The sequence below is a fragment of the Prunus avium genome, chromosome 8 (assembly GCF_965620075.1).
Source record: "Prunus avium chromosome 8, drPruAviu1.hap1.1, whole genome shotgun sequence".
Lineage (NCBI taxonomy): Eukaryota > Viridiplantae > Streptophyta > Magnoliopsida > Rosales > Rosaceae > Prunus > Prunus avium.
The window spans coordinates 30,111,422-30,135,222 of NC_142291.1; the positions used below are offsets into that span (position 1 = coordinate 30,111,422).

At 35.2% G+C, this 23,801-nt stretch overlaps 2 protein-coding genes and 1 pseudogene across 2 annotated transcripts; 1 reads left to right on the forward strand and 2 right to left on the reverse strand.

Annotated features, from left to right (window-relative positions):
* Nucleotides 1-6,808: 6,808 nt before the first annotated feature.
* On the reverse strand, nucleotides 6,809-9,621 carry LOC110767888 (uncharacterized). Its single transcript, XM_021971555.2, has 6 exons — nucleotides 9,419-9,621; nucleotides 9,155-9,220; nucleotides 8,860-8,943; nucleotides 8,406-8,753; nucleotides 7,474-7,557; nucleotides 6,809-7,348 (listed from the first exon to the last, which is right to left on the reverse strand). The coding sequence occupies exons 1-6, from the start codon at nucleotides 9,617-9,619 to the stop codon at nucleotides 6,881-6,883; spliced, it is 1,251 nt and encodes a 416-aa protein (XP_021827247.2). The 5' UTR covers nucleotides 9,620-9,621; the 3' UTR covers nucleotides 6,809-6,880.
* A 470-nt stretch (nucleotides 9,622-10,091) lies between these two features.
* On the reverse strand, nucleotides 10,092-12,441 carry LOC110767889 (disease resistance-like protein DSC1). The gene is made up of 5 exons (XM_021971557.2): nucleotides 10,952-12,441; nucleotides 10,713-10,857; nucleotides 10,556-10,621; nucleotides 10,359-10,451; nucleotides 10,092-10,233 (listed from the first exon to the last, which is right to left on the reverse strand). The coding sequence occupies exons 1-5, from the start codon at nucleotides 11,401-11,403 to the stop codon at nucleotides 10,117-10,119; spliced, it is 873 nt and encodes a 290-aa protein (XP_021827249.2). The 5' UTR covers nucleotides 11,404-12,441; the 3' UTR covers nucleotides 10,092-10,116.
* Nucleotides 12,442-22,622: 10,181 nt separating this feature from the next.
* LOC110767896 (putative carboxylesterase 12 pseudogene) lies at nucleotides 22,623-23,801 on the forward strand (annotated as a pseudogene).

Here is a 23,801-nt window from a genome sequence, read left to right on the forward strand (position 1 = left end):
GCATTTGTAATTCATTTTTCGGTCTTTGGCCCCATTAGCATAAAAAAATAATACTCAACAACCATTTTTCCAATTTGATTTGGTAAAGGGTCTCCTATTCTTAGTTGACTCCTTTATGAAGAAAGAGACATAAAGGAGTTGTTGCATGAATAAAAAAATTAGCACTTGAGCACTAATATAAAGGAGTTGTTGCATGAAGAAAGAGACATAACGGAGTTATTTCTAATAATTTTCCACCTTCGATGTCGGAAAGGTAGACTGGTCGTCTTTTCTTTGTCCCTTTCTTTGTGGCTTTTGATTTGTTAATTACTACCCCAAGGACTGGGGGAGTGGGTTTTTTTCTTTCTATTTATTTAATTTGGGGGGTTTGGTAAAAGGAAAAAATAGAGATGTGTTCTTTGTTTCTTCTTTTACTTTATTACTTTTTCTGGATGAGCATGAGCCTTGTGGAAATTCGTTGATGGAGGGAGGGAGAGGGTCTGAAATTTCCAAGATATTTACATAAATACCCTTGTCTTCTTTATTTATTTACCAAGTCTACTCTACATTACATAAAGAAAGACCCAGACCAAGTGGGGAGAGGATCCAATGTTTCTAGCCTTCCATTCACTCCATCCTTGTGTTCTGGTCACATTTGCTTCATATTTCTTATATTCAATGAACATTTTGACATCATTCTTTCTAACCACAACCAACCAAAAAAAGGCAAAAATGCAATGCATGCATTCTTTTAACCATTATGTCATACTGCTGACCCCAACCCAAAAAAAAAAACTATTATTCCCATCCATAAATCAAATTTAGTTTCAAAATGAAAAACCCAACTAAGAAAAAGGCCAAATTTTGTATCATCTCTTCTCTTTCTCTCTCTAAGGGCACAAGCCACAGCGTCTCACCATTGAACTGGTTTCTAATTTTCAAACATAATAATTTGAAATCATTAGTGAAATATGAATTTTTCAATAGGTGGGCTAGTTAAAGTTGATATTTTTTTTTTGTACTTATCGTTTCTATATAGTCTTTCTAGAAATAAAAGTAAACATTAAATCATATCAAACATGTTAGTTCATAACTTCATTCACTAATTTCTAATAAGCAGTATCATAAAACAAATACATATTAAATGCAACTGAAGAACACATATCATCGAAATGAAAATATGGTCAACAAAATTGAAAGTGTACATCATTTCATAAAGAATTGAACTTTTTTTTAGCTTTAATAAGTTAATATATACTGGGTTAATATTTAAAACAAGTTAAATATATATAGGTTCGTTGTCGTAGCAGGCAAAACCTTTTTGTTAAACAAAATGTGGCTGATGATGCAGTATGACTAAATTTCAACAGCATGCAAAACCTTTTTGTTCAGTTAATGATTCTTATTGTACCCATCGGAAAGTGAGGGGACCAGAATATAATTTGGTAGGCTCTCATATCATGTTAAACAATCATTATCCCTAAAAATTACTAATGATCTTAAATAAAATATGAACAACAATGTCTGTCAAAATTCACAAAATTATTAGGAAATAAGTTAACAATGTATATCAACCTTATTATTTTTATTAGACGTCACATAATTCTATTTCAGATAAATTTGTTTAACAGATATTTGGGGCCCGTTTGATAATTATTCCAATTTTAGTTTTTAGTTTTCATTTTTTGTGATAGAGTATATAGGAAAAAGAGAGAGAATGAAATGAGAATGAGAGTGAAAATGGGATTGAGAGGAAAGATGAGAGAGAAAGACGGGAGGGTGGAGTATCAAAAGTGAAAACCAAAAATGAAAAAGCTGAAATCTATTTGAAATTGTTTTCACTTTTGTTACTCATCCCTCCTATTCTCCCCTCTCATCCTTGTAAACTATAATTGCTGCACATGATAGAACACACATCTTTGGTCTTCCATTAGAATTGTCGAATATCAAGAATATACAAGAGCACATCTCCTCAACCCAATTAAATTAATTGAAAACGAAAAAACCAACAAATACATTTTTGCCAAAAAAATAAAAAGATACTTGAAAGGCATGAATTAAGCATGGGTTACTAATGTTAAAACTTTATAAAAAAAATATGTTTTATAGGCGCGGATAGATTAGAAATAATATAATAAAACATCAAATAAATAAAAATATATGAAAACAATATAATGTATTTCTATTTTTAAAGGGAATGATTATAAGCATTAGTACCTAGGTTAGTATATTAGGCACGGATGTACTAGAATATGTACACGTATTAGGAATGTAGGACCCGTTGCAAAAAGAAAAAGAAAAAAAGTCATGGAGATTTACAATCAGTGTGATATTAAACAACAGAAGATTCATTTAAAAGACACTGATATGGAACAATCCATAATACAACAATAGACACAGTTTTAAGTACCTAAAGGAAGCAATTGTTTTTTCAGTAGTGACTTTTAACTCACATTTAAGGGGTCAAAAGAATTAGTGGTACACTGTGCTCCAAAATCTCTTTGTTCATCTAATATGATTGTATTGTATGTATTGCATTGTGTAAAAATGGAACAAAAAATTGAGCGTCCCTTGCTGTATAATGGGGGAATAGGGTTAAAGAAAAGCCTACATCTGTAGCATTTTAAGGGAGGGCTTAGAGGGCTTTCTTTACTTCAAAGACGTTGTTTTGCCCCTTTATTTGTGCTGCTTCAACGTCATATATATGGAGATGCCACTGCAACCACAACCCCTTTGTTTTTGACCGCATCAATTGCCTCTGCAAATTCCTTGAAGTCCTTCACGCTGCGGGACAAAAGGATAACGAGTAAAAATACTGAACTAGGTAAAATATTTACGTATAATAAAAGTAGCATCACGTAGGATTTAAGTTATGGGTATGCTCTGACGGTGACGCTAGTGGTGAGAGTAGCCAATCTTCCCTTACATTTTTTTCTCATAAAATAAAACATAGCATCACGTGAGCTGTCTATTGCCAAAAAAAAAAAAAAAATGGAACACCTATGAGGATAATAATACCCCACATGCGAACATTTAACAACGCAAACTTTTACCTGAGTGACTATCACAGTCACAAAAGCCTCCATATGCCCCACCATTAACTCTAACATGATCCCCCAACCATGTATTTCTAATGTATTTGGAGATAAAATACGCACTCGCATTAAGCTGAGAACCAGTGTTGTAACTGTTAGCAGCTTTTCCAACATAATTAACCTGCAGAAGGTAAGAGCTTAGAATTATTCCTCCACAAAATATGCAAAAAAAGGAACCAGGCCAAAAAAGAATATTATTCTAACCTGAGTAGGTCTTTTTTTTTTTTGGATCACACCTGAGTAGGTCCTGCTACTTGCTCTCTCGCGGTGAGGCAAACACTTCGTGAAGAGTCGGTCTCTTCATGACTGCTCGTTATGAGCCCAAATGTTCCCCAAGGCCTAACAAGCCTTTTATCTTCCAACTCTCTTTTACCTTCTCAATGGCCCACTCCCTTTTAGGCCCATTGCTTTCAGCTTTCCAACGAAACCGACCACAGGCTCTGCATTGCTGCCAAGAAATGGTTGATTTCATAACTAATGAACATTAATCACCACATTATATTGGGGTTTTTGCTAAAATAGCACTTTTCAGAATTTTTATTCTATAATAGCTACTGCTTCATACAATGTCTTTTTGTTGTCCCTATAATACCTTTTTAATGTAAGGGGGCTATTTTAGAATGGCAAAAAGTCATTTTTGGTCATTGTAGTTTGCCACTTTTACCACTTTGGTCACCGTCATTTCAATTTGATCAATTTTGTCCCTATAGTTTCAATTCCGAGCAATTCAAGGACAATCCCCAATTTTTTGTCAAATTACTTTAATATGGAGGGGCATTTCGGTCCAATCTTGGATCCCCTCCACAACTACTCCCTAGCCACCCAAGCAATCCCTAATGTAGTTTTTCTTATGCTTTCAAGTCTCAAGCCCCTACTTTATCTTGAGTTCATGATGAGAGGTTTTAGGCAATGCATGTAATTAGTTTTGGAGTTTGATGAGAGAGAGAGAGAGAGATAGTGAAGGGAAAATGTGGTTGTGGAGGGACGGGATAAGGTGATTGTCAAGGTGGTTGGGTAGTGGCTATAGGAGAGGGAGTGGGTTGAATTAGGAGAAGGAGGAGGTTGCGTGGGGAGGGGGAGGAGGGATGAGAGAAGGTGGTTGGGTAGGGGCTGCTAGGTTTTTGTGGGGTGGTTGTGGAAGGGCTGTAAGTTGGACCAAAATGCCCCTCCATATTAGAGTAATTTAACAAAAAAAAATTGGGGATTGTCCTTGAATTACTCAGAATTGAAACTACAGGGACAAAATTGATCAAATTGAAACTATAAGGACCAAAGCAATAAAAGTGGTACACTATAGGGATCAAAAATGACTTTTTGCCTTTTAGAATAGAAATGGTGAAAAATGGCTATTTTAGCCAATTTCACTATTATATTTATATGCAACAATTTCATTTTATTATGTTACCCAACTTGAAACGAAGCATTCAATTCACACTCTCTTTCATAAAACCCAAAACCAAAAAAAGAACAAGGCCTTCAGTATCAAACACACACAGCAATTCTCAGTATCAAACACACATAGCAATTCTCATGTCTCATCTCCAAAGTAAGCATATATATTCCAAATATTTAAGTTACTTGAAAACTAAGTTTTCAAATCTCTATTATTAGCCTCTCCACGAGCTCTCCCACGCCACCATGTGAGGGCTCTCCAAAAAAGATTTTTTTAATTTTGTGCTAAAAGAGTTTTTTTTTCTCAATCACTCATCATTAAATATTTGTTTTGTTTTATTTTGTTTTTGTTTAAGTACTAGCAAAGGATCTACTAATGTAGTTGTTTGGAGTATTTACTCCCTCAAACAAGGTTCTGGGTTCGAGTGCTAGCATCCTTGATGACACGTGATTCAAATAAATTTAAAAAACTTATGACACGTGATTAAAAAAAAAAAAAACTTATGACACCTAATTAAGAAAATAAATCTCTCATGCGCATGTGGAGAGGCTAGTCTAATATAAATAGGAGCGCATGTGGAGAGACTAGTCTTATATAAATAAAAGCGCACGTGGACAAGCTAGTCTAATATAAATAGGAGTGCATGATGTAGGGCAAACATGTATCACAATCTTTTCTCACAGTTAAGCTACTCTCAACCAAGAACCCAAGATGGCCAATCCAGGCTTGCCGCCTAACATGCCACAAGCTATGAATATGAGAACCTTGGCGAGTATACGTAACATGCCTCAAGCTATGAAGACTTCCATTAGCAATATGGGAGTTAACAGAGTAATGTGTATTGCCAGAATTACGTTTAGTTTATGCGATGTAACGAGCCCTAAGCTACTAATAGGGCTACCCCACGAGCGCAACGTTCTCACTGAAGCCGAGCACAAATTTTTGAATGATGAAAACGAGCACATATTGTTGAATGAAAATTATGAGCCAAATAGTAAAATTAGAGTTAAGTTGCTAGAAGAGCCGAACCGTACGACTGAGTTGAGTTTAGTTAAGTTTGGAATTCAAGTTCGGTGCTGCTGATGGCCCTGATAGTGCTGATCTATGGTGCTTCAGAGCTCAGGGATTTATTTGGTTTGCTATTCATCGTTAATTAGTTAGAGTATAATATGAGGTTTCTAATGGGATATTACTTATAAGCATAGTATTGACTTACATATGCATACATGTGTGTGTTTATATATATAATTAAGGCATAATACGTATTAGCTTTGCTTCTAATAACTATGAATAAACTACACATACATGCGTATACACGTGCGAAGGGTTTTTCATGTGGTTGTTGCAAAACAGATTAGGGTTAACAATTTTAGAATGATTCCAACCCAACCAGAAATGAATGGATTACTTGACTCAAACTTAACTGAAAGTTTAACTAGTATTACGCGAAGATAATGATTTTCTTTCAATTTTTAAATGTGTATTACATAATATTTTTATTATTGTGTTAGTATCATGAGTAAGTTAATATTTATTTTACAAGTAATATAATGTTTGATTTTAAAAATAATAATAATAATCATTAATTACCCAAAAGACATATGTGCCCATTACATCAACTCTATTTTTGTATCATCATTAAAAAAAAACCATATCTTTTATTACAAATAAAATGAATTAAACGATGGGTGTTTCTATCTGGACCCAACACTTTTCCTCTCCCCACCACCCAACGAGTTTTAAAATCCCTATTTTACCCCTAAAATAAAAAGTCTCAAGCTCAACCCCCGTTAGATTGGTGGACGTGTTTGAGACGACAGAAGATAATCATTGCTTTCAGCAGTTCAACAACCCCAAATACCGACATAAGCCTCTGCTTTAGCTGCCAAGAAATGGTTGGTTAATTTCATAAAATATCAAAGGATATAATCCGCAATAATTCTCTTTTATAAAATGAAGGACTTTTTCAGGGACAGGGCTTGGGCTTACTATGAAGCATTGAAAAAGAGTGGGTGGGGTGGGGTGGTTGAGATTGTGGAGAATGAAGGGGAGGACCATGTGTTCCATTTGTTCAACCCAAGTTGTGACAAAGCTGTGGAGATGGTTAAAAAGGTGGTTTCTTTCATAAATCAGGACTAGGACTAGGTTGGGCTTGGCCTTCGGCTTGGGTGTGTTTTGAAATTTCAATGTCATCTTAAGATTTGTCATTGTAATAGAATATGAGCATATTTGCAATGCTGAATTAGTAGCGCCTTGATTTTTATTTGCTGGGAAAACATCAATTTCACAAATTTGAGTCGTCCATATTTTAATTTTTGGCTAAACTACATGCACGTCAAAATTTTGCTGGGCATGACAAACAGAGTCTTTTAAGCTGCAAAGTTACAAAGACATTACAAGTTCGTAGTCCAGATCAAGGGTCAACAGCGATGGCTTCCAATTCCATCTCACTGGTTGTACTGCCCCTTGCATTCCGAATTAATTTTGAAACAACCAAACACACAAGAAAGAGGACAGGCAAAATGTTTACTTTGAAAGGATTGTCCTTATGCCGAAGCACGCACACAAGCTGAACCATGGAGGAAGCCCACTGAGTGATTGCATAAATTAATCCACAAATCTCAGGGAAAGTACCAAAAAGGGTGACTGAACATGGACAATAAAACCACCACAGCAATTTTCCGCACTTGCCAAATTCAACTTTTCCTCTTCTGCCTTTGTGAATGAATTCCGAGATGCAAGTGGCTAGAGCCATAATAGCCAGCCCCATACCAAAGAGTGCATAGAGGGGCTTTCTTGGGGAGGAAAGCTGATCACATATAGCTGAAAAGATCTCTAGCATCAGGCTAACGATTAAAAACATCCACTCCGCTGAAAATGCCTACAAAAGAAATTAGTAGTTCAATTAAAGTTTAAGAGATATATCTTGCAAGAAAAAATTATAAGCAACTGATCGAGAGGTGCTTAGAAAATTTAAGAGATATATCTTGCAAGAAGAGTTTGCACCTTATTTAAGGAGCTTTTAGCACTAGACCATATCCCATCTGGTTGCTCAGGCAAACTTTCCTGGCGTTGAATTCCAATTGTTCCCTGGTATGAAAAAGCTAGCAACTAAGCTATTAACAAATGCAAGTTCCTTATCAAATAAAATGAAAGTGCTTTCAGGTAACTGCAAGGCAAACTCATTTGTTTCTTGGCAACATATTGAAAAGCAATTGCATTAATAAATTAATATAAAAATAGGTAAAAGAATATGGTTGTCAAATTGAATAAGGCGTTTCAAGGCTTCCAACTTCGTTTAGTCCCTATTTTATGAAAAAACAATTGTGAGAAAACTTAATATATACAACTCACTGTCACATCGTCAATATTGGAGAATTAATATAAACAACTCACATCTTCTTCATCTTCAAGTAACTTTTCAGCTTCATTTAATCTCTATTATTTGAAAAAGAAAATATATAAAAGAGGAAAAAGGGTTTCGCCAGTCAAATTGATAAGACAATACATGTTGTGCGTACCGTGCTTTGCAAGTCACGCGCCCTTTTAGTTATTTTGAGGATTTCATGAATATTTGAGTGCCATTCATCTATACTTTTCCTATATAAAATTGAACCCATAGTTGTGAGGGCTAATGGATTCCCTTGAGCATAGCCTACGACTCTACTTGCGAGTTCTAGATAATCATTCGGAATTCTACTTGTTGCAAATATGTTTTAATTTCTGGCTAAACGGCATGCACGTCAAAATTTTGCTGGGCATGACAAACACAATCTTTTAAGCTGCAAAGTTACAAAGACATTACAAGTTCGTAGTCCAGCTCAAGGGTCAACAGCGATGGCTTCCAATTCCGTCTCACTGGTTGTACTGCCCCTCGCATTCCGAATTAATTTTGAAACAACCAAACACACAAGAAAGAGGACAGGCAAAATGTTTACCTTGAAAGGATTGTCCTTATGCCGAAGCACGCACGCGAGCTGAACCATGGAGGAAGCCCACTGAGTGATTGCATAAATTAATCCACAAATCTCAGGGAAAGTACCAAAAAGGGTGCCTGAACATGGACAATAAAACCACCACAGAAATTTTCCGCACTTGCCAAATTGAACTTTTCCTCTGCCTTTGTGAATGAATTCCCAGATGCAAGTGGCTAGAGCCATAATAGCCAGCCCCATACCAAAGAGTGCATAGAGGGGCTTTCTTGGGGAGGAAAACTGATCACATATAGCTGAAAAGATCTCTAGCATCAGGCTAACGATTAAAAACATCCACTCCGCTGTAAATACCTACACAAGAAATTAGTAGTTCAATTAAAGTTTAAGAGATATATCTTGCAAGAAAAAATTATAAGCAACTGATCGAGAGGTGCTTAGAAAGTTGTAGAGTTTGCACCTCACTTAAGAAGCTTCTAGCACTAGACCATATCCCATCTGGTTGCTCAGGCAAACTTTCTTGGCGTTGAATTCCAATTGTTCCCTGGTATGAAAAAGTTAGCAACTAAGCTATTAACAAATGCAAGTTCCTTATCAAATAAAATGAAAGTGCTTTCAGGTAACTGCAAGGCAAACTCATTTGTTTCTTGGCAACATATTGAAAAGCAATTGCATTAATAAATTAATATAAAAATAGGTAAAAGAATATGGTTGTCAAATTGAATAAGATATTCATGTGTGTGCATTGTACTTACCTCGACGTCGTCAGCTTCAGACTTGTCAGCTTCAGGCATTTCAAGGCTTCCAACTTCATTTAGTCCCTATTTTATGGAAAAACAATTGTGAGAAAACTTAATACATACAACTTACTGTCAGATCTTCTTCATCTTCAAAAAACTTTTCAGGGATTTCAGCTTCATATAATCTCTATTGTTTGAAAAAGAAATTGCATTAACAAACTAATATATAAAATGGTTTCTCCAGTCAAATATTGAAAAGACAATACATGTTGTGCGTACCTTGCTTTGCAGGGTTGGTGGTTTAATTTTTTTAAAGTCAGGCACCTGAAGATTTTTAAGAATATATGAGGCAGGAGCTGTTTTGACTCTTTCTATTACAGAGAGCCACGCTGCAATACTTTTCCCATATAAAAATGAACCATATTTTTTTGGATTAATGGAGTCCCTTGGCATTAGAACTGAAGAGTTCCAAAGCTTCATCAGATTCTAACTCCTTCACTTGGTATGTGAACTCAACTCCATGGGCATGAAGCAAATGTTGATCCCTAGTTGTTATGATAATTCTACTGCCGGCACCAAACCAATCAGAGCTTCCAGCTAAGTATTTTAACTGGTCCAATTGATCCACATCATCAATAATTAGGAGAACCCTTTTGTGGCGCAACCTACTCTTACTGATATTGACTCATGAATCAGCATTTGTGAGACTCGATATTTTCAGCCCGAGAATGTCATGAAGAAGAGTCTTTTGTAGTTGGACTAAGCCTCCTGGTGCCTCTGAATTTTCTCTAACATTTCCCAAAAAGCAGGAACCTGCAAACTTACGGGCAACTGAATTATAAACAGCTTTACTAAGTGTTGTCTTACCTATTCCACCCATCCCCCATATACCTACCATGCGAACATCAGCTGCTCCTACACCTAAAAGATCATTCATTTATTGTATGTGAGAGTCTATTCCAACTAGATAGTTCGTCTCATACGTCAAATAGGCACGGTTTAATTGTCGTGAGATGTCTCCATTGACGAGTGGCAGGAGAAGAGGAAGAGGCTGCTGGTTCAGTGGTGATATTGTCATCCACATTTGCTCTCGACTGATAAAATTGAAGCAAATGTCAAAAACTCTATCAAGAGTTGGGAACTCTATATAAAGGGTACTAATCAATTAAAGTAGACTATATCTACCGATATGTGTAAGTGTAACTAAATATATACTCACAGTAACATCGCCAAGTTGGTCCTTTTTTTGAGTATCGGGGCTGATCTCATCTCCTCCAGGAGAGCCTTTATTGGTTTCGGTTGCTTCTACTCCCTATTGTATGAAAAGCAATTGCATTAATAAATTAATATAAAAATAGGTAAAAGAATATGGTTGTCAAATTGAATAAGACATCCATGTGTGTGTATTATACTTACATCGCCGTCGTTAGCTTCAGACTCGTCAGCTTTAGTTATTTCAAGGCTTCCAATTTCGTTTAGTCCCTATTTTATGGAAAAACAATTGTGAGAAAACTTAATATATACAACTCACTGTCACATCGTCAATACTAGAGAATTAATATATACAACTCACTGTCAGATCTTCAAGTGACTTTTCAAGGCGTTCAGCTTCAATTTTCTTTTCAATTCCAACTAGACCCTTTAAATCACTTGACGATTTGTTATTCAATTTGGTCAAAACATCTTGAACAACTTTCTCAACAAAATCGGCCTCTGTCCTGCAGGCAAATATCGTTATGAAAGACAAACAATAGTAAGTATGCATCAAATGATAATAAGTAGAAATTGATACAAGCTAGAGATTCAGTATACCCTGTTTTGCTTGAATAATGAAACCCAGACATATTAGCTGCCTCCTCCAAAGTAGCCCTCCAGTTGGCCACCTCATCCCTACTGCGCTTAACTGGATGATCTTCAAGTGCATAAGTTCCCTGCTGTTTTCGTACATCTGATGGATCTATGCGACAAAAAATGACTAGTGCAATTTTCGATTTCTTGATTGCTTCTTTAAGGGAAGGTCCAATGTCGTCTCCTTTCTCAAGTCTGTTATCTATGTAGGTCTCAATTTGCTTCCGAAGTAAAGCCGCATGAAGATGGCTGGTAACAGCTTCGCATGTGTCCTCACCTTTGAAACTAAGAAACACAGCGAACTTTTCTTGAAGGGGAGCAGGAAAAGGAAGAGAAGAAGAAGAAGAAGAAGAAGAAGAAGAAGAAGAAGAATCCATATCCCTATCCAAAACCTGCAAACCTGTCAAAACATGCATATATGCAAATAACGCTAGGTCCAAAAAATCTCCACAAATAAGTATAAGAGAGCTAGTAATTAAGTTAGAGACAGATAGTCCTCCAGATCAAGAAAGATGCTGCAGACTAATATATAAACATGCATATATGCAAAGAGGCTGCTGGTTCAGTGGTGATATGGTAATCCGTATTGTTTGATAATTGGATGCGCCTCTTCCTTAACCTCACATTTGCTCTCGACTGATAAAATCGAAGCAAATGTCAAAAACTCTGTCAAGAGTTGGGAACAAGAAGAAAGTTTTCTGATCGGAGCTTCCGAAATGGGACTTCTGAATTGACCTCGGGTTTGGGTCTTGAAGAAGAACAAGAAGAAAGAGGAGAAGAAAGAGAGAGAAGAAAATGAGAAAGAGAAATGCAGCCAGCCCACACACTGCAGAAAGATAAAAGGTGGGGAGCAACCCATGTGAAAGCATCCAATGCAAAAAATTTAAATTAAAAAAAAAAGAAAAAGAAAAAAGAAGAAGAGGGAAACAGAATTTTGCCAATGTGCCAAACAAGCCCCTGTCTCTCCTTCAGTGCATCATGCATCAATACAGGCTTTTGAGAATTAATGCATGCAAACAAGATATCTGCCAAGCAAACTCAGTGGCACTATTGTGAATTCAAACAAAGTCAGTGGCATAATCATAAATTCAGACAAGATGGAGGAAGCAATTATTGGCGATGCGAGGCAATTTTTGCAAAATACCAAAAATGAAATTTGAAATTTAGATCAGGTCTTTAATTTTTGTTTTCATTCCTATTTTTTGCAACAAAATAAAAGAAAAGAGAAAATTCCTCTTCCTTTACTTAAAAAGTACAGAGTGTATATTTTTATCATCTCCATTTGCCACATCAATCTAATCTACTCCACTGTCTCTCTCGTATGAGACAAATTTGTGTTCAATATATAATTAACCAAACTTGATATTAGAACACCTCACTTAATAAACACTAAAAAACGAAAACACCAATTTCAGAAAATATATGAATATATATATATATATATATATATATATATATTTAAAAAGGAAGAAATATCCCGTAAGCTAAAATCTAGCATCAACCAAGGTGGTTGGTGTAAGTGGTTCGGCACTCTCATTCCTTAAGAGAGGTCAGGGGTTCGATCCCTGCTCTCGTACGGAGTCACCACTTTGGCCAACACTTTACCCCTTACGGGCCGACCCGGTGTGAGTGAGGATTAGTTTGGGTTGTGGTTAAGGCTTAAAGGTGTCACCCATAGTTGGGGCTCATCCAGGACCACCTCATGGTTTAGACCCAAAAAAAAAAAAAAAAAAAAAAAAAATCTAGCATCCGGTAGGGCCCAAGCTACATCTGGTACATCCCACACTTTAAACCTCTTCTCTTGTCCTTTTCAGTCCCGTTACTCTCCCCTAAACCTCCACCGACGGGCAGAAGGTTTACTTTGAAAGGGTTCTCCATGCCAACTTGTATGAGAGCCAACATTTATAAAAAAAAATATATATATATATAAAACTAAGAAAGACATCATATTCCCATTGACGGGTGGAAGGAGAAGAGGAAGAGGAAGAGGCTGCTGGTTCAGTAGTGATATTGTAATCCATGTTGTTTGATAATTGGATGCGCCTCTTGCTTAACCTCACATTTGCTCTCGACTGATAAAATCCAAGCAAATGTCAAAAACTCTGTCGAGAGTTGGGAACTCTATATAAAGGGGACTAATCAACTTTCTCATGCCGGCCTCTTGCTTAGTCGTAGTTTCCTGCTACCTGCAGTGAACCTTCAGTGGAGAGTGTAAATTAAGGACACCATTGTTGAAATAATTATACCTCGCCGTGTGAAATAATTATACCGCGTACCGTGTTGAAAATTGGCAACAAACCAAAGAACCATTACTTCTTTTTGTAACAAAAAGAGGAAACAAAGCCATGTGAGCCTACCTGCAGTGAACCTTCAGTGGAGAGAGTAAATTAAGGACAGTATTGCTGAAATTATTATACCGCGTACCATCACTGTGTGAAATAATTCAACAAGACGAAAGGTGGACTTGGATTCTTCGGATTCTGAAGATGGCCTGGTCCACCAACCGAAAGAGACTCTATCGCTTTTCTTTTCCAGTGCTCTGCAGGTCTTTCAATTTTGTTTTCATTCCTATTTTTTGCAACAAAAGAAAAGAAAACAGAAAATTCCTCTTCCTTTACTTAAAAGTACACAGTGTATATTTTTATCATCTCCATTTGCCACATCAATCTAATCAACTCTACTGTCTCTCTCTTCAGAAATGGAATCCAAGATGAGCATAAGTCTGGTGTGGAAAATGAAGATGAGGATGCTGCCATATCTCCTCAGATTCAAGTTCAACAAGAAAGGAGTCCTTTTCTGTCTCAAATATCAACTCAACACATCTCAAGTGATATAAGCAGTGAAGAAAGGAACACTCAAGCTTATGATCACTCACCATTGAAATGGAGAAGACCAGATGATGTGCTTGCACAGTGCAATCTATGTATCATTGAACCAGAGAAATATGCAGAGGCAGCTCAAGATAGTTCATGGCTAAAAGCTATGGTAGATGAACTCCAAATGATTTTAAAAAATGGTACATGGGAATTGGTTGACAGACCAACTGAGAAGTCAAGTGGGTTTACAAAACCAAGCTGAAGCTCTGTGAAGACCAGCATTGTTGAAATAATTATACCTCGCCGTGTGAAATAATTATACCGCGTACCGTGTTGAAAATTGGCAACAAACCAAAGAACCATTACTTTTTTTTTTGTAACAAAAAAAGAAAAGAGAAAATGTTGTGATGGCCTTTCGGCCAAAAAGAGGAAACAAAGCCATGTGAGCATACCTTCAGTGGAGAGAGTAACGGTATTGCTGAAATAATTATACCGCGTACCGTCACTCTGTGACATAATTCAACAAGACGAAAGGTGGACTTGGATTCTTCAGATCGCCTGGTCCACCAACCGAAAGAGAATCTATCGCTTTTCTTTCCCAGCGCTCTGCAGGTCTTTAATTTTTGTTTTCATTCCTATTTTTTGCAACAAAAGAAAAGAAAACAGAAAATTCCTCTTCCTTTGCTTAAAAAGTACACAGTGTACAATATATAATTACCCAAACTTGATTGATATTAGAACACCTCATTTAATAAACACTAAAAAACGAAAACACCAATTCCAGGATTCCCAAACATAGATTATTATAAATAAACCCAATCCTAGACATGTATTTATAAAAAAACCCATACTATTTAAACATAGAAACACACCCAAAATCAACTCCAAAATCAACAATTGTATATTTTTTGGGTGTGTTTATAAATGGGTTTTGAGTGTGTGTAATGATGGGTTTTGGGTGTGTTTATAAAGTGTTTTGGGTGTTGGGTTTTTTTATAATTTCAGCCCCCATTTTGGGTGTTTTAGTGAAACTCCCTAAAAAAAAAAGGGAAAGAAATATCCTGTAAGCTAAAATTTAGCATCCGGTAGGGCCCAAGCTAAAGTATCTGCTCAGTAGACCTGACAATATTGTATACGACCTGTTAACACGACACGAATTCGTACGAAAATTTCAGTATTCGGGTCCGAGTTATCGTGTTGACCCATTAACCACACATTAAGTTAATGTGTCGTGTCGTGTAAATTTGCAAATGCCTGTTAACCCTCGAAGCTCAGGAGCATTTTTGTAAATTTATATATTTCTTCTTCTTTTTTCCTTTTTTCTCCTTCTCTTTCTTCTTCTTTTTTTACTTCTAATTTTTGGTATAGATTGATTAATTGTTTTCAAACCACCTTGCACAATTAAATTTAAAATATGAACACAACAACCATGCAATAATTTACCCTTAAATGGGAGCTCCAGTAAAATTGCTTTAAGATAGTTTTGTACCACGGCATTACTAGATGCATTATCTAAAGTTATTGAGAAAATTTTATCACGTATACCCCACTTAACTTATTCAGATGCTATAAGATCTCCTACTTCTACACCTGTGTGGTTCTTTTCAACCCTAATAAATGAAATAATTCTTTTATATAGTCTCCACTCGTCATCAAGGAAGTGTGCTGTGATACACATATAATAAAGATTTTGATGTTTGGCCTTTCATAAATATGAAGTTAAGCTTATCTTACCTTATAATTATGGAAATATTTTTTCAACTCCTCTTTCCCATCTTGATGCATACACCCATAGGCTTTTCTCAAAGAACCATCCCTCGTATTTATCTCAAAAGACCATGTTGACTCACAATAAACACAACTACAAAAAATACTTTGCGCGACGAAATATGTTTGTTGCGCAAAGTACAATTTCGTCGCGCAAACTTTGCGCGACGAACTTTTGGTCGAGCAAGTTCTGTCGCGCAAAACCCGTCTCGCGCAAGTTTGCGCGACGAAAATTATTATTCGTTGCGCAAAGTATATTTGCGCGACGAACGATAATAACTTTGCACGTCGAACACTAACGTCGCTCAAAGACACTTTGCGCGACGAATGATAGCAACCTTGCGCGCCGAATAGTACCACTTTGCGTGACGAATATTATCTACTTTGAGCGACGAATATTATTTACTTTGCGCGACGAATCCTAATGTCGCGCAAAACTTTGCACGACGAAATATTTATTTATTTTTAAAAAAATTTAATTAAAAATAAACTAGTTAGTTTGCGCGACGAAATATTTTGTTGCGCAAGGATTTTGACATTTTGTTTTATTATTTCTCTTATATCAATTTCATTATATTAATTTTTTCAAATTTTTACTTTTAAAATTTAATTTAATTGTATGATTTTATTTTTTTAATTACTTTAATTTAAATTGACATATTTAAAATAAAATTATATATGAAAAATAGTGGTCAAATTATCCAATATATATAATATTCAAATGTACACATAAATTAACAAAGTACAATAATAAAATCTACAAGCCTATTGTGATGGTAGTGGCGGAGGATATGTTTTTCGACTTTAGCCGTCAAAGTCTCGACAATTCCCTACAAAAAAAAAAAACAAATATTGTCAAATATAAAAAAAAAATAACATAAAATAATAACAAAAAATTGGCATAAACTCAAAACTAACTCTAAAAACACATATTATTGAAAAAATTTTAACATTTGGAGAGAATATACTATTTGACAAGATTTTGAGTGAGTGAGAATGAGAGGGAGAAGTGAGTGTGAGAGAATTAGAGAAGATAGTGAGAGAGAGATGAAAGAGTGAGTGAGAGTGAGAGATGATGAAAAGAGAGATAAGAGAGTGAGTGAGAGTGAGAGATAGTGAAGAAAGAGATGAGAGATTAAGTGAGAGGAGTGAGTGTGAGAGAAATGGTAGGATTTGGTGAGAGATAGTGAAGAAAGAGATGAGAGATTAAGTGAGAGGAGTGAGTGTGAGAGAAAGGATAGGATTTGGGGAGAGGGAAAGTGAGAGGAGAGGTAAGAAGAGTAGAAAATATTGAGAAAATGGTGGAGGAGTTATGTTGGTTTTAAAAACCGGATTACTTTGCGCGACGAAATAATATATTGGTCGCGCAAAGTCTTTTAAAAAAATTTCCCATTTTTGGTGCCCGCCCAAATTTTTAGGGTTTTGCGAGACGAAATTTTGGTCGCTCAAAGTTTTGCGCGACCAAAATATTCCCGCGTCCCATTTTTGGTACCCGCCAAATTTTTCGAGTACACTTTGCGCGACGAAATAATATATATTGGTCGCGCAAAGTCGTAATTTTTTTTTTTTAAAATTCCCATTTTCGGTACCCGCCCAAATTTTTCAAGTACACTTTGCGCGACGAAATAATATATATTGGTCGCGCAAAGTTGTAAATTTTTTTATAAAAAAATTCCCATTTTTGGTACCCACCCAAATTTTTCGAGTATACTTTGCGCGACGAAATACTATATATTGGTCGCGCAAAATCGTAAATTTTTTTTTAAAAAATTCCCATTTTTGGTACCCGCCCAAATTTTTCGAGTATACTTTGCGCGACGAAATACTATATATTGGTCTCGCAAAGTCGTAAATTTTTCTTTTAAAAAAATACCCATTTTTGGTACTCGCCCAAATTTTTAGAGTATACTTTGCGCGACGAAGTACTATATATTGGTCCCGCAAAGTCGTAAATTTTTTTTTTATAAAAAAAATACCCATTTTTGGTACCCGCCAAATTTTTCGACTATACTTTGCGCGACGAAATACTATATATTGGTCGCGCAAAGTCGTAATTTTTTTTTTATTTAAAAAATTCCCATTTTTGGTACCCGCCCAAATTTTTAGAGTATACTTTGCGCGACGAAATACTATATATTGGTCGCGCAAAGTCTTTAAAAAAATTTTAAGCTACTAATAAATATATATACTATTCAATTTCTTAAGTGTTATACATACAAAATAAACAAATTTAAAGCTACTCAACGATCCAACCGTCAAACTTCTTTATTTATACTTCGAGATCATTTACGCTAAAATTCAGAAAAAATAAACATTAAGAGATCAATTAATGGGACAAAATATTTCGACGGTTATAAAAGAAAAATGAAGATTTAACGGTTATTTCAACTCTGATTTTGATGATTTTTTACAGCTACACTCCTTGACCCTATATGAATACAATGACTGCATTCGATCGTCAATTTAAAATATTTACACTAGTAGATACCACAAAATCTTATGTTATATTTAATAAAAGTATAAATAAACTCTTAATTATTAGTGAATATATTGTTTTGATGGGATATGTATTCTATGAAACTAGTTTCAACTATCTAACCGTCAAATTTGTTTGTTTATACTTCGAGATCGTATACCCCAAAAATCAGAAAAAATAAACATTCAGAGATCACGTTATGGGACAAAACTTTTCGATGGTTATAAACAAAAATCACAAGTTAACGATTATTTTAACTCCGATTTTGATGATTTTTTACAGTTACACTCCTTGACCCTATATGAATACAATGACTCAATTTGATCTTCAATTTAAAATATTTTCACTAGTGATACCACAAAATCTTATGTTGTATTTAATGAAAGTATAAATAAACTCTTAATTGTTAGTGAATATATTGTTTTGATGGCATATGCATTCTGATGAGCACAAAATTAATACAAGTTTTATCCTTAAATTTATATTTGTTAGTATTTTCTTTTGTTTTATATAAATCTATTAAAGTATTTTTATTGTTTCTTTCCAATCTTTGTTTTTATATTTAATGAGTGGTTGTTTGTAGATATTAAGTGTCTTCCACCAATAGCATGTTGAGGAAAAGAAGTAAGTAATGTGTTGCAAGAAGAAAGTAAAGGATGAGAAGAAATATGTGCAGCCAAAGCCAAGGAAATTTGCTCGAGACAACTTGTGCAGCAGCAAATGCAATTGAAGATAAAACAAATGAAAAGAAGAAGCAATCAATTGCCTGAATATACTCTAGGACATGCATGCAAAGCTTCCATCATTGAAGAAATAAAGAAAGAATGAATAAACAATGAAGGAGAAGTTCAAATTGACTACTTGCAACCAATGAATGCAAAGAAGAATGATGATGCTTGAGTTGTTATCTAGCTACAATTTGAGGAAAGTTGCTGCAGTTTTTATGAGAAGATACGATAGATGAGCAAGTGGAGCAATTGATAAGAAGACTCAAAGATCTTTGTGAAAACCAAAGTCAAGGAACTAGGCCAAGATTAAGGAATATATTTGAAAATGATGGGTACTTATTTGAAATGATAAAAGCTTGGAGTAAAAAAGCAAGTGGAGAGTGGTGTGGAGAAATTCAAGAGTGATACCCGACAATGAGAAGAAGGAAAGTATGGAAATGCATGACAAAGTGTTCAAGTGGAAGAAAGTTTTGAAGAATTTAGATAAGGAGTCATCATCACAATGAATTAATTAAAGGAAGCAACTTGGCAATTGGTTTGATGGCAAGTGGAAGACATATTAAAATCATGAATATTGCTCCCATCCTCCTATAAATAGATGGAGCTACGGCATTGTAAAACTACACCAAGCTCCACAATCTTGAGCTTTTTCTCTTTTCCCTCCATATTTCTAAGTCTTAAATTCTGTTTTTAGTTTTATTTTATTATGGGGAACTAACTCCCTAGCTAGGGCTAGGGAGAAAACTTTTAATATAAGTGTGTAATTTTTATTAGTTTGATCCAAACTTAAGCTTTAATGTGAATTTGTAGTTTTTGTTCAAATGGAATTTGTAGTTTTCTTTTTAATTAATTGATGAATGTTTGATAATCTATTTCATGGGTTCAATCATGTTTTTCCCATTGTGTAGTAAAAACTTTCATGCTTTTAAAAGAGAAGAGAATTACTAAAGATTAATAGAATTTTGATGAAGATTATTTTTTTGATAGTTTGTTGCCAATGGTACAAGTTATGCTTAGAATACTTCTAAAGGAAATTAAAAAGAGCTTTAATTATTTTGAACAACTACATTGGAAAATATTTTGTGGATCAAATTATTAAGAGTTGCATGCTTATGTTAAAAGTGGAAACCCAATGCCTTAGTGTTTTAATCAATTAAATTTTCTCTAAATCAAATCTTGCATAAATCTACCTCTCAATCACACTTGTTCTTTTTCATCTCTGTTATTTTCTTTACACTGCTCTCTGTGGATACGACACTCGGACTTCCGAGCTACACTACTATACGATACTATCTCCTTTGATTTTTGTAAAAGTGGTACGAACACATTCTACGAAACTGGTTTCAACAATCCAACTGTCAAACTTGTTTGTTTACACTTCAAGATCATATACGCCAAAAATCGGAAAAAATAAACATTCAGAGATCAAGTAATAGGACAAAACTTTTCGACGGTTATAAACAAAAAATCATGATTTAACGGTTAATTCAACTCTGATTTTGATGATTTTTTACAACTACACTCCTTGACCCTATATGAATACAATGAACCAATTCGATCGTCAATTTAAAATATTTACACTAGTGGATACCACAAAATCTTATATTATATTTAACAAAAGTATAAATAAACTCTTAATTGTTAGTGAATATATTGTTTTGATGGCATATGTATTCTATGAAACTAGTTTCAACGATCCAACTGTCAAATTTGTTTGTTTATACTTCGAGATCATATACCCCAAAAATAAGAAAAAATAAACATTCCGAGATTACGTAATGGGACAAAACTTTTCGATGGTTATAAACAAAAATCATGATTTAACGGTTATTTTAACTCCGATTTTGATGATTTTTTTACAGCTACACTCCTTGACCCTATATGAATACAATGACTCAATTTGATCTTCAATTTAAAATATTTACACTAGTGGATACCACAAAATCTTATGTTGTATTTAATGAAAGTATAAATAAACTCTTAATTGTTAGTGAATATATTATTTTGATGGCATACGCATTCTACGAAATTAGTTTCAACGATCCAACCGTCAAACTTGTTTGTTTATACTTCGAGATCATATATGCCAAAAATCGGAAAAAATAAACATTCAGAGATCAAGTAATAGGACAAAACTTTTCGACGGTTATAAACAAAAAATCACGATTTAACGGTTATTTCAATTTCGATTTTAATGATTTTTTACAGCTACAGTCCTTCACCCTATATGAATACAATGAACCAATTCGATCGTCAATTTAAAATATATATTTTCTAACAAAAACCCAATCCGAACTAGAATAATATATTTTTCTAACAAAATAATTTATTTATTTTATTTATTTTTGTAAAGACTTTGCGAGACGAAGATTATTATTTCGTCGCGCAAAGTCATCCAAAAAATTTTAAAAATAATTTTTTATTTTATTTATTTTTGTAAACACTTTGAGAGACGAACGAGAATTCGTCGCGCAAGACTTTGTGCACCGAATTTTTGTCTTTCGTCGCGCAAAGTCATGCATAGATTTTAAAAAATAAATTTTTATTTAATTTATTTTTGAAAATACTTTACGAGACGAACTACACTTCGTCTCCCTCATTGTAATTTAGATTTTATTAAAATAGAATATCGCTTGTATATAAAAAATAAAAACTGTGGAGAAAACGTATTACAATATATCACCAACTCATCCATAAAGATTTGAGTAGGGTACCAAAAAGGTAGTATTAGAATGGGTGACCTCCTCGGAAGATGCTTGGTGCATTGAGCTAGAGTTGATGGGCTGTGACCAGCTGTTAGAATTGGATTGGTGTGGGATACTGATGTAGATGTTGACAGTGGAATCATTGTGACATGAAGTTTTTCTATGTTGTCACATTCACTCTTACGTTCGTTTCTTCTTTTCTTTTTCTTTCAATAATTGTAAAATTTTGTGTGGCCAGATCCTAAACATGGTTCACCAATTTCATTATTGTTCATTTTCCAACCCCCCACCCATTCCAATCTTTTGTAGTTCATATATATGACTGTATGTGCAGATATCTTATGTGGGAAAAGACCAACAATAATTTATATATTCTGAGAGGAATATCAAAATGTGGTCTAATTCAAGACCCAAACTTGTATGAGCCACCATTTATAAATAATTAAAAAAATAAAAATTATATATTAAGCAATTATACTTCAATTCTTGTACAAATCTGCTGCTATTTGGTGATTCACTATATAACAGAGCTACAAGAAGATAATGAAAAGTATAAGACAAGGATGGATAAGGTTTTAAAGTATATGCCAAGGGGATTATGGGAAATGGGATGGTCATATCCAAATTCATTTGAAAATATTAATTGCTCAGCTATTGGGTCATCTAATAAATCCTTTAGAATCATGCTCGAGCATACTCTAGCACACTCTCATATTATAGACTCTAATCCACCGTAGAATACATGAATAAGATTACAAAAAATCATGACCATTGAAAAGGCATAATCAAGGCAAACCAATACCGTTCAAACCGTCAATAGAGTAAACAATCCCAAATACCGTTGAAAAATCATGAATAAGATTATGAAATCATGACCATTGAAAAATCATGACCGTTGAATATTCAAGGCATATTCAAGGCTCAACCCGTTAGATTGGTGGACGTGTTTGAGACGAAAGAAGATATATAATTGTTGCTTTCAGCTGCTCAACAACCCCAAATACCGACATAAGCCTCTGGCCTTAGCTGCCAAGAAATGGTTGGTTAATTTCATAAAATATCAAAGTATTCTCTTTCATAAAACCCAAAACAAAAATCACAAGTCTTTCAGTTTTACACAACAATTCTCATTTCTCATCTTCGATGGACCCAAAATCCTCATGTTTCCCTCTTTTCGGCCGGGTAGGCCGATTGAAGGAGTTTTTGGTCCTTCTTTTTTGAGTGCGGGGCGTGCCACCACCAAGCCCCGAAATTGGGCTTGAATGGAATGTGAGTAGTGCGGGGCATCCCCCTACTCTCCTCTCTACCACAACCACGCCGTTTTGCTAACATCCGAAGCAAACGTCGTCGTTTTGTCTGTGCACTATAGGCGGGCCCCTAAGCACCCACTCCCTGTTGCGTATGAAGATTCATGGGAAGCACTCCAATGGGCTGCGGCCCATTCTAATTGTAATGGGCCCGAAACCTGGCTCAACGATTATGTTGACTTTGACCGTGTTTTCGTGGGCGGGGACAATGCCGGGGCCACCCTTATGAACCATGTGGTACATCAGGCCGGAGTCCATGGGCTGAGTGGGGCGAAGATAGTTGGGATAATTTTGTTTCACCCGTATTTTGGGAACGAAAAGCCCAAAAAGCTGCTTTAGGTTATTTTTCCGGCGTGTGGTGGGTTGAATGACCTGAGAGTGAACCCGGGCAAGGATCCGAAATTGGGGGAGATTGGGTGTGGGAGGGTGTTGGTTTTTGTGGCTGAGAAGGACTTTTTCAGGGACAGGGCTTGGGCTTACTATGAAGCATTGAAAAAGAGTGGGTGGGATGGGGTGGTTGAGATTGTGGAGAGTGAAGGGGAGGAACATGTGTTCCATTTGTTCAACCCAAGTTGTGACAAGGCTGTGGAGATGGTAAAAAAGGTGGTTTCTTTCATAAATCAGGACTAGGGGTTGGGCTTGGGTGTGTTTTGAAATTTCTATGTCATCTAAAGATTTGTCGTTGTAATAGAATACGAGCATATTTGCAAAGCTGAATTAGTAGCGCCTTGATTTTTATTTGCTGGGAAAACATCAATTTCACAACTTTGAGTCCTATATGTTTTAACTAGCAAAAGATGCCCGCGCGATGCTGCGGGTTTTAAAATTGCGTAAAATATGTATAAAGCGATGAAAATAGACAGGGAACATATCAACTACCCAATTGCCAAAATACTCAAAGGATTTACCAACATGTTCAAATATTGTAATCATCTGAACCTATCATTACAACAACAAATTAACACCAACCAATTGTCAATTGATGCCATTAGCGAATTCCTATGCTCTATTCACA

Bases quoted from the DNA above. Each gene is read 5' to 3' on its own strand.
- LOC110767888 (XM_021971555.2), bottom strand. From the start codon at position 9,619: ATGAAGCTTTGGAACTCTTCAGTTCTAATGCCAAGGGACTCCATTAAT. The intron at 9,221-9,418 runs GTACGCACAACA...TCCATAAAATAG, and splicing joins CACCAACCCTGCAAAGCAAG to GGACTAAATGAAGTTGGAAG. The intron at 7,558-8,405 runs GTAAACATTTTG...TTTTCATACCAG, and splicing joins ATAAGGACAATCCTTTCAAG to GGAACAATTGGAATTCAACG.
- LOC110767889 (XM_021971557.2), bottom strand. From the start codon at position 11,403: ATGCATGTTTTGACAGGTTTGCAGGTTTTGGATAGGGATATGGATTCT. The intron at 10,858-10,951 runs GTATACTGAATC...ATTTGCCTGCAG, and splicing joins CATTATTCAAGCAAAACAGG to GACAGAGGCCGATTTTGTTG. The intron at 10,622-10,712 runs GTGAGTTGTATA...TCCATAAAATAG, and splicing joins AGTCACTTGAAGATCTGACA to GGACTAAACGAAATTGGAAG.